The 11,727-nt window shown below is 42.6% G+C and overlaps 1 protein-coding gene across 1 annotated transcript in view; it reads right to left on the reverse strand.

Moving 5' to 3' along the window:
* Positions 1 to 11,172, reverse strand: part of LOC103800797 (mineralocorticoid receptor-like) — a gene marked incomplete at its 3' end in the record, with an annotated part of 119,757 nt that extends 108,585 nt beyond the window's left edge. Inside the window, exon 1 of the mRNA XM_009073181.1 lies at positions 9,127 to 11,172. Coding sequence (XP_009071429.1) covers positions 9,127 to 10,904 — 1,778 coding nt within the window. The remainder of the gene's footprint in view (positions 1 to 9,126) is intronic.
* Positions 11,173 to 11,727: the final 555 nt, after the last annotated feature.

Consider the following 11,727-nt stretch of genomic DNA (forward strand, 5'->3'; position numbering starts at 1 on the left):
AAACTTGACTAGGAGACCAGGTCTCACCACCAGTATTGCTCCTGTCAAAACAAGAGGCTGTGTTTGAATGGGGAATATGGTGAACTACCTGCGAAAGGCTGGAGAGGGACTTTTCATGAGGGCATACAGTGATAGCACAAGGGGAAGTGGTTTTAACTGAAAGGGGGTAGATTCAGATCAGATATTAGGAAAAAATGCTTTACTGTGAGGGTGGTGAGACATTGGCAGAGTTTGCCCAGAGCAGCTGTGGAAGTCCCAACCCTGGAAGTGTTCAAGGCCAGGTTAGATGGGGCTTTGAGCAACCTGGTTTAGTGAAAGGTGCCCCTGCCTATGGTAGAGGTTCAGAACTAGATAATCTTTGCTGTCACTTCCAACCCAAACCATTCTGTGATACAATGAAAAGAGTCCCCACTCTCTTACTTACAAGCAGCACTAACAAGAGAGAGCTAAAGATACAAACACCATTGATTTTTTTCAAGGTGAGACACTGCCAGAGTAAACCAGGGCTTGCTGGTTGTGAAACCAGGCTTCCAAAGGGCTTGGAGAACACAGGTCCTGGTAAGGACGTGCCAGGTGACGCATTCGCACGGGTACACGGCCGCGGTTCCCTTGCGCAAGCCGATGGGGATGCAGAGGCGTGGGCAGCTCCCTGCCACGGCAGGGCAACGTGCCTGCTCAGCCCAGCCAGCCTCACTGCCTGCCCCTTTCTTCCCCTCTACGGCCTGAATCTGCCCTTGAGAAGCAAAGCTTCTCAATGTAGAAATTCATTAAGCAGAGCATTGCTTTGTTTAATTACCGCTCCAATCTCCTTGGGGGACTCCCCAAGTCAAGACCAGGACAGTTTCCACGCACCATGCTGACCCTTTGAGGCAGATACAGGAGAAGAGTTGGTGAGCAAAAGAAATCAAGGACTGTAGCAACAGGCTTGACAGGACTGCACTATGCTGTCAGCATGACACAGTAGTCAGAAAAACATTGCCAAAACAGTTTAATCCTATGCTTAGGTAGCTGCCACAGGCAAAATCCTGGTCAGGACAAACGTAGCTACTTTTCAATTCTGCCCTGTGATTAAAAGTTCTCAGACCACTGATAGCATTACATTGTCCAAAATAGATCTCTAAAATACGTATGTGTTTTGTAGGCTTAAGACTGAGTACACACCTGAAATGGTCATACACACACAAAAATGAAAGTGGGATATTCTCACAAATCCAGAAGTTTCATAAAACATTATTCAACACGAGAAGGTTTTTCAAATTGCCTTGGTTTTTTTTCAGAAACCTAATTGCTATGGAATTGGTTTATAAAGCCTCCACTTTTAGAAACTTGGGATAACACCTCTCGAAAGCAGACATTGAATGAAAAGCACAATAGAAAAATTCATGTATTCAGTCCAAATTTTAGCCTGAAAGCTCATTCGAAAACTTCTTTTGCCTCCAAATGCAAGTAGAAAGTATTGTTTAGGAGACAGAATGGAAATGAGTGAAGTGATATAAAAATTGTCAGAAACATTCCGCAATTAGTCTGAAATTTGCTTTTTTAACCTCAGGGCTGTAACTCTTTGATCTATTATTATCACTAACCACAATCAGCAGCATACCCATCCATTGCAGGGGAGCGCACAAATTCCTGTAAGCCATTTTACATATCATCCACAAATACTGCATTTTGTTTCTGTTCAGATGTTCTAACCAAAGTCCACTTTTATTTTCCTTCTCGAAAAATGCCATTATATATTAACCCCAAGTTCCCCCACCTTCAAATACTACATTTAAGACATCAACTTCTTCGTGGAGCCAATATGTGGCTTACAGATTGCAGATTTAGAGAAATTTAATTTAGCAACCAGCTAACAACACATTCTAATGCAATTGCAGGAGCTTAATTCATGGTTTAAGATAAAGAAATAAAATTCTACTTCAAGTTCATTTTCCTGTGACCTACCAGCCTGTGGGAACTTCTGCTATAACACAACACAATAAAGAAACAGTGACTTGCAAAAGTACTTGTTCACATACTGAATAGATACAACCAGTGTTACTTATACTTTTAAGAATCCAGGATGAACAGTGTAGGTTTGGTTTTCTGCACTTTTGCTGCTGTTGTTTTGGGGGATGTGGGGGAGCAGGGGTAGTTGTGTTTGAAATCCTCCAGCATTGATTTCAGCAAAACAGAGAATCACCCAGATCATTTCCTTCAGAAAACACAGTTAAGCTCTGGTAAACCACGTCAATAAACCTCAGTTGAAAAACAAAACAAAACAACAACCAAAAAAACAACCAATTGAAAAACCCCAACCAAATAACAACAAAAAACCCAACCCCAGAGAAGGTCACAGAGCTTCCCACTGAAAGAGACAATTTATTTGTAAATTCAAGTCCTGAAAGTAAATAAGCTCTCCAGGTTTTGTAAAATTTCAGGGTTCCTGATGATACAGACATGTATTACCACCAAAGATGCTCATGCATCTTGCTTCCAAGTCTGAGAAAAAGAGTGTCTCCTCCCATGCAAGTCCCACACCAACAGGGAGACGCTGCCACTGCTCTTGCCAGTAGTGGTGCTGGAGCAGACTACACTGGGAACTGCTCTCATGGCCAAACAGGGACTTCCTGACCTGCCATCCCTTCCCCTGTAGCATAAACCAGAAAAAACTATGCCTTCCTCCAAGGTCAGCCTGTCTCCTCCAGCAATAAAACCAACTCCAGCTTTTGGAGGACCCACCAGACAGTGACTTTCCACTGCAGTTTGCACGAGGAGGGCAGTGAGCAGTCAAATCATGCCATGGTCTATTTAGGGTGCATTCAAACGTGCCCAATAATGCTGCAAGAACTTGGTCAATTGCACATGATGGAAATACTGCTTGGCTTTTTTTCTCTCCACAGATCTCTCACTCAGAGGAGACTGTAACTGAAGCAATTCATATGCTGAGCACCCAGCACTGTGTAGCAACCAGCTGCATGTGAAAACTGATAAAAGTACTAAACTTAGATGGATTTAATACCTGTTTTTCACACGCTCTTTTTAGTTTCCTCGTTGGACCATTTTTATCACTCTTCTGCAGCCATATTTTAAGACACATTTGCCAGAGAACAAGCTATGGTTCTATATTCATCCTAAACTGTGGTATTTTCTGACCTCTGAGATCTTAAATCTGGAATCACAGCACTCCACTGTTCTCCAACAATTTTTGGTCAAAATGAGTCCATTATTAATTCCAGCTCCTATAACTCTTCAAAGTCTCAATACATACCATTAAAAAAAAGAGAAACTGCCTTTTAAAGCTATACCCCGAAAATACAAGTGTTGGGATTATGGCTCAACAACACATTATCTTTCAGCAGAAAGGTGCACTTAGGATATTTCATAGGTTCCTTTCCCTTTCCATCCCTTCAGCTTGTTCTCGTGCCCATAACACGTCACACTGCTCACCAAGTTTCACTGTCCTTTTGACTTTTAGAGCTTCAGAGTGAACTGGATCAGGAACCTGACCTGGCTCTCACACACAACACACCCAACCAAAGGGCAAACACAGAGCCAGAGCAGACAAGGCATGGTCCAACAGAGTATTTCACCACTGACAATGAGATATTGTTCAGCTACAAATGACACCCAACAGCAACCACTACTCAAGCCTGGGATCAGCAAAGCACCAACAGGTATCTGGGAATGTGATTCAGCTGGGCAGAACTCTTCACAGCAGGTTGTAGCTCCATTAATGTTAAGTGCTGGTTGAGTAAGGACAGGTCATTGAACCACAACTTAACAATTTACTCCCTCTGCAGACAACAAGAGTACTGCACGAGGACTGAATCCACTGCAGCAAACCCTGTGCATGCTTTCCTGCATAACTGCAACACACATTCCAAAAAACAGGATGGGAACATTTTTATACAGCACTTTTCCTGTGTCTTCCAACCTTCATGAAAATGGACGGATCCATACTCTCAGAAAAAGGATCATCCAAATTTCTTCACTTGCTACAATCCGTGCATGAAGGTGACCTCACCTTCCCCTTTTTCATAAAACCATCAGAAAGGTATCACACTGAGATTCCATATCACCAAAACTGATAGAAAACCTAGGCAACAACTATTAGCTACCAGCAGAAAAAACTATGGCAAACTGATTTCCAACAGCCAAGTATTGCAAAGCTCAGCAGTATCAACCAGCTAGAGAAATGTTTTGGCAATACACAACATTACTTACCCACACACAAAGAAATAACCAAGCCCTAGATACTGGCACAAGGACTGACAACAGAGCTCTGATTTCCCCGGATTTGGAAGATCCACTCATTTATGGAACACAATTTTCCAGTAACATGGACTTCTCCCCACCACAGCACAGAAGTCAATTATGCATATGATTTTAAGGGAAAATGAGGCATCATTAGCAGTCACATTTTAAGGGAAAATACTTTATACAGATTTTCAAGTCCTCAATAAAAAACTGTATGAAAAACCAGCACCCTCACCAAAATAACAACAAAGAAGTCTATGGAATGTACGAGGCTGTTCAAACCATGCTGAAATGCTAAGGAGAACCTTTTGACCTCCTGCCCTGACATATTAATACAGACTCCTAACTTCTTTGGTGAGAAAGAAAAAATAGGCAGAAGTTTCTCTTGAGTCAAGATTATACCCAGAGCCATTAAAAATCCCACAAAATCATCCAAGAACCTATACAAACAAGTGTACTTTCTCAAATTGAAATCAAGGAAAGATACGGATTTAAGGCTATGAACTATGACATTAAAGAATTGTTTGGGTTAAAAAAAAAGAAGTTTGCACAGTAAATTTGTGGGAAGCTAAAGGGAAAAACAGCCATGCCAAGCATGGAGAATATTTTAACAGCACGGTCCTTTTCTCATAAAGTCCACCAGCAAACAAACAGAGGTCAAGGCCATTCATAAATTCTAAAAATAATATTTACCAGACCTTTATCTTTCTGGCAGGTATAATTCTGATAAGTGACTATTCTAGATAATATTTAACATAAAAGTTTATTTACAAAAATACTTGCAATAGCCTGAAATCAGATTTTAACCAGAATCACCCACTCAAGTCAGTAAAGGTTACAGATAAATGAAGACCATGTTGGTGGGTTGCTTTTTGGGGTTAGGCTGCTGGGGTGGAGTTTTTTGGGGGAATGTTTCAAGTAGGATCTATGAAAAAAAATACTAATCCATGTGAATGACTCAGGAACAGATGGATATGAGAAGTCCTTAAAATATTGTCAATATTTGATCAAAAAATTTAACCATAAACCCCAAGGAGTCAATGATAGTCTTTCAGTTCCTTCTCATAGACAAAGTAGACTCTGCAATATGATGAAACACTTTTTTGAAATCTCCTCATCTGAATGGAAACAACTGAAACACACTTATTGATAAACACATGCAACTTATGCTAAAACACTCAACTTTCTGAATAACAACACAGCAAACTTTGTGAATTCTTCCCACACTGGATTACACCAGTGGAATTGCCAGGAAGAAACAGCAGTAGGAGTATCAACCCTCTGTTTCCACCACAACCACTGAGAAGAGTGAGGATCTATGTGCACATACATGAGTTAATATTGAAATTAGAGGGAAAAGGCACACTTGCAAAAGCAGCTTTAGGTAAGAACTAATACAGCAGAAAGGTCATCCTCCTCAATTTTTACTGTTGTTTCAAGCAACCATGACATTTTCCTAGGCCACTCTGAGAAGCACATAATTGGCACAATCACAAGGCTTAGGCTAGTACCCCAATTCAGACGAACAATAATCACCCTAAAGCGAAATCTCATCTGGATTCTTAGGGAAGGTTTTCATCAATGACATCACACAGCTTCTTTTTCAAGCCCACTTTGCTATTGTTTAGCTTAGATACCATTATTTCTTAGAAATGTCATTCATGGAGGGGGGAATCTCTATACACACAGACAGACAAGTATGATTCACCCTTTATTAAAAATTAAACATGTAAAAATCTTTCAAAAACAAAGACATGCTCTGCATTGATATTAGCAGAAGAAAACTATTTTTAAAGGGAATAAGGGAACTTGGTTTTGCTTAAGAGGCTCTTGCTCCCCAAACATCACAAGTTGCAATGTTACAGAAAAAGTTACCACCAACTAACTTAAAAAGAATCGTAACTACTCATCTAATAAAAGTAACTGAAGGAGAAAAAGAGAAATGTTCTAGTTGACAGTGGGTGCTGTGCACAGTCAACAAGGCATCTTAAATGCCTCAACTATGGTTGTTAGACACTCACAGCAAGTATAACTGATTCAAGAAAGGAATCCAATAGGAAAAGTTATTGGGGTTTACAGCTATTTTCTAAAGAAAAGTCATCTCCATTTGGTCACCCACACAAGCTGCAACTCTGAAGCAGTCCAGAAAAGGTATGATGTCAAGGTTCAGAAAATAATGCTGCTAAAACAAGATATATTCCATGCTGGTCACCTGTCGGCTTTAGACAACCACGTATCCTACTTTTTCTCTTCACCATATTTTTTGCTTACAGCAATTTATATAGTCAGAATACCAGAATGTTTAAAATACTTCAGATTTTGGAGAGTTAATCACATGCTATAGAAGGCTGCAAAATGTATGCTGGTTGATATGGTTGACATATCAGGAGAAAAACCTGACTGGAAGTAACAAGGATTTGGCTTGGATCTAGAGCACAATGTGATGCTGCTGCTCTAACCAACTGAAGGAAGAGATACTTTGCAATTCCCATACCATGCAGACCTGGGACAGCTGAAACCCACCTGGGGATGTTGGGTCTGATATGGTTTTAATCTACGTGTGTTTTACCACAACACTTCAGAGCATCAACTAACATGAGTATAATTTCCCCTGTTTTAGCTGGGACACAGCACAGAAATTAAAAAATCAGTTTGAGCTTTTGCATGTGTGACATCTTACGTTGAGTCTTTATGACTTGTCTCAGCAGCAGACAAATATCTGAGCAGACACCTCTGCATTCAAATCTGCACTGCTAAAACAACCTCTGCATGAATTTACCTTGAAACCTGTAAGGGCTTTGCACAGGTCCTCTGCTGCACCTAGTGGCATAAAGCCATTGCCAAGCAGATTAAGAGCAACATTTAGCTAAATAATGGGGTTAAGACATTTGAAATGATGACACGTGTCGTAATCTGAACTACAGATTAGGATGTCTGAAGTGTAGCAACCTTGCAGATCTCCATCACCCAAACAGAATTCCACACGTAACAGCTCTGAGCACGAGACATTTCAGGATTTCAACTCCACAAAGTAACAGCTGCACTCACCTGCACATCCTACTGAGACACCAGCTTAGACAAAAAAGATAGGAAAGTATACCAGGCCTATGCCATCATCAAGTCTGATGATGCAGATTATCCATTTACTAGTCCAGAGCTACCATGGACTAATGTCAGATCAGGAGAGACCTTCAAAGCCTTATGAGAAACCCACTCAAAACACAACTATTGATGACAACCGAGCTCCTACCTTCATTTCCCTGTTTATTGTGCCTGCCCCTGCAGTGGACAACCTCAACTCAGGGCAAGAATTTAGACACACAAGAGCTCTCACAGCTGGCAGGAGCTACTTGCCCAAGCAACAGTGCTCAACCACAAAGGCTGTAAAATATTGGGTCTATTTTCAGGCATTCCATCAGTCTTCTGGTGAACTTTTCTTGCCACATAAATAATGCAATTTATGAAAATTTCATCAGGTAAAATAACTAGGAAACAGTAACTCCATCTTCCTTGAACCAAGAAAGTGCACTTAAGCCAAGCCTAGATGATAACAAATACCCAGCTACATGCAAAGTTCAGCATCATAGTGGGATATAGCCCTTTCAAGCTGAGAGAGATATATTAAAAAGTGCCTTCTTTAGAGACCACACTGGAAATGGCCAAAGAAAAAGCAAAGTGTGGCTTGCAAAATGATAATGAGATTGGAGAGATGCTGGACAGATCTGAGAATGAAATGGAAGAACTTAACATCTTTTTTTTCCTCACAGGTATATAGGCTGTTATCCCTCCTCAAAAGCACCACTATTTTAGGTATTATGTTTTTCACTGCATTTTCAGAATTATTTAGTATCACACAAACATGGAAAACACAACACATCCTCTTCACCCTGCTCCAAGAATAAGGCAGATGCTTCATTCACTGAGGACAGCTGCGTCTCTCATCATGAGAAAAAGAGACTCGAGAAAGGTCAATACAAATCTGTTACTGACTATTTGAGCTTTAACACAAACCTCTGGTGAGCCTGTCTGACACATGAAGAGGCTGTGAACCATGCTCAGACATGTCATCAGAGGTGCTTAATAACTTCTAATATTGACTATGAAACTAGATGGTTTATGGAAGTGTCTTTCATGAGACACACAGACAACTGCTTGCTGAAAAAGTATGTGCTTCCACAAACCAGACAAGAAACCCAAATTCAAGTGACACTTGCATTATTTCTCTTCCACCAAAAGTGAGGAGATCAGTTTACCCATTTCTCCCTTTCAAATACATCAAGCTTTAGCAGTCCTCCTCCTTCTGGAGGCATTTTTCTATATATACAAACCAAATGTTCCTACAGTTAAAATACAGAAATAATATGTTGCCACAGGCTCATAATGTTTAGTTTTTATAACTTAACCAGTTAAAGTCCAGTGCAAACACATAACCATACTTCTTTACATAAACAGATTCCTGACACTATCGTTTTCTTATCCTCATCTCAGCATTTCATCTGAGGTACAACACATTCGAGCACTAGCTAAGAAAGAATAACCATTATAGGACACAAGAGAGCAATTTTACTAAGCACTCATTATGGGAAAAACAACATTTGTAGTAGTGAGAGCTCATAAACATACTAAAGCTATACCTTCAAACCTAATAACAATAGAATAGAATATGTTCTTAAATATTAACACCAGCACTTTGTTTTTATTAAAGGCAGAGTAGAATACAGCAAGACACCGGCAAATCTAATGATAGTCATTGAACATCAAGCAAAGAATTACACATCAGCATGAGAAATACCACCCTAGTCCCCATTTTAACTCATGCCTTGTTTTTTGAATGCAAGGGAAGTAGGGAAAAAAATGAGAAAATAAAAAAAAGAAGTGCCTGCTCACCTGGAAACGTTTTCTGGAATGTACTCTAGAACTGGATACCCATCACTTCTTCTGGATGCCAACTCTGAATGTGACTTCCAGGTCTCCACGAGCGTGCTGACAGCAGGGAACGAGCTCAGGTGCTGAAATGTCTGCTCCCGAGCGACCGGCCGCGACAAGGATATCGTGCCCTGGGCACCGATCCTGTAGTGAAATGACTGTCCACCTGAATTTACACCCACAATGGCAGAGGATGGGATACTGTTTTCTTGGTAATAGCTGCCATCATCAGGCTCCTGCTTAATTCCCACACGTAGGCCTGGATTTGGAAAACCGCTACCTTCACAATTTCCATCGAACGAAGAAACGGGTGGTCCTAAAATCCCAGAAAGAGAGTAATAGTCTTTGTCATCCATAAAAGAAAAATACGAGCCATCCGTAAATGGGAAAGGATTTACTGTTTGATTCCCTTTGAAAGAGGCACCAGAACAAGGATGCTTCGCCGACTCTTGCTTCACTGGTACTGAAAAGGGGGAATCAGAGTTTATTTTGCTGCTGCTGTCGCCAATGCAGGCGCTGCCGAATGACCCGTCTGGCTCAGGTTTTATGAACTGAACGAGGTTCATCTGACTGTTGTTGGAGATGGCGTTCTCCATTTCCTCCATCTTGGGAAATGGGAGTTCTTGAGCACCCTTGTCTTTTGTTTCTGGACTAGGAACGGTATCTTGGCTTCTGCTAGGTCCCGCCGGCGTGCCGGAAGCTGGGAAACCTATGGAGTTGTTTACGGGGCTACAGATGGATGACCCCACAGTGCTAACCGCTGGACTAGAACGAGTGGACCTATTGTTGGCATTGGAAGGGCTGGCAATGGAGCTCCTGGAGTTGAGGTTCGCAGGACTGGACACAGAAGAGCGCATCGTGATATTATTCGGACTGGAAACAGGAGATTTCACGCTGCAGTGACTGGGAGGGCTAGAAATTGGTGACTTCATGCTACTTATAGGGCTAGAAAGCGGAGAACCGACGTTGCTAGCGTGTGCGGGACTGTGCAACATTGACCCCCTGTTTTCAACATTGGGCGAGCGTGACAGGGGGGTCCCCTGGCTGATGGGGCTGTGCATGGCAAAGTTCCCAAAGTTAGCAGTAGTTGAGGACACGGAGTTAACTCCTGCAGGACTACAGACTGAGGAGGCCATGTTCTGAGGGCTGCAGCCCGAAGGGCTCTTCTCTTGACACATGATGGGGCTTTTGACAATTGTGTGCATGGCACCACCGTTGACAGCACTCCCAGAGTCAGACATCAAAGACCTCAAGGGCCTGCTGGCACTGTGGAGGGGAGAGGAGCAATGGCCATTCTCCTTGTACAGCTTCACCAGCTGCTCCACATTCTGGTAGATCTTTCCCGGGCTGCCCTGGTTTTGCTGATCGTAGTGGTAATCGGCATCTCGTATCGAATCCATATATAAACCCATGGATTCGGCCACCGTTGCTGACAGCTCCTTCGACTCCGTCTCGGTTTTGATGTCAGAGGGCAGAAGACCAGGCTGACCGTTGTCTTGCTGCAGGCAGGAGAGTAGCTCAGGTTTTTCTTTGTTGTTTCCTTGAGCACTGCTGTTGGCGAAAGTGCTGGCGGCACAGCTTACGTTTACAATCTCCATGTAGTTACTGTCATCAGCCTGCTCTCCAGCACCTATGGAAGAATACTCCACAGACTGAGAAACTTGACCCCACCGTCTCTCCATATCTAAGCCTTCTGGGTAGCTGTGGTATCCTTTTGTTTCCATAACTAGCAAAGACATATACAAAAAAAGTCAAATTAATAAATGACAGGACAGTGTGACTTCCTAAGGAAATTTCCTAATTTCCTAAGGAAACGAGGCGTATCCGCTCCCTCTCTGTCTATCCTCCTCTCTGCCTGCCTGCCAGTCCCATTTCCCTGCCCCATCCATCATCTCTCAACCATTTGTCCAATTTCAATCAAAGCAAGGGAAAAGGTCTCATGGATATGACAGCCCTATGGGTTCAGAGAAAAAACTGCTCAGCAGTTAGGAAACATCCAAATTATTGCTCCTAGCCCTGCCCCAAAATGAACGGCAACATCAGCACAACCACCACCCACCCACACCAGCTGCAGACTCATGCCCAGTGCCAGCAGTGCTGTGGGCTGCCCCTCACCAAGGGATCTAGGAGGAAAAAAGGGAAGGGGTGAGCAAAGGAGGAGAGGAACCATCCTGAAAGGAGGACATGGTGGTGGTAGGCAGGACGTCAACCCTGCGGAAACTGCTCATCACGGCTCTGCTCCTTCAAGGACCTCCCCTTGACATGGCACAGGGACAGCAAAGCAAGGGAGGTTGGTATGTTAGGGAGGTTTCTTGTCATCATGCTCATCATCCAGCATAACATAGGATACTTCAGGAGCAGAGCCTCTGAGGGCCTGGGAGCTGACTTGCCCCTTCACAGCTATACAAACTTCTTGTACAGCCACACGATGAGATATGAAGGTTGGGCTAAGCAGGGAGAGAAGTAGGGCAGAAGTTGAATGGGAAACATTTCTGCCACAGAGGAAGGCAGGGATGTATGGCTATTAGACAGATCCATAATTCTGCAAACTTCCACGGCAGC

Source organism: Acanthisitta chloris, unplaced genomic scaffold, assembly GCF_000695815.1.
Source record: "Acanthisitta chloris isolate BGI_N310 unplaced genomic scaffold, ASM69581v1 scaffold9624, whole genome shotgun sequence".
NCBI classification, from domain to species: Eukaryota; Metazoa; Chordata; class Aves; order Passeriformes; family Acanthisittidae; genus Acanthisitta; species Acanthisitta chloris.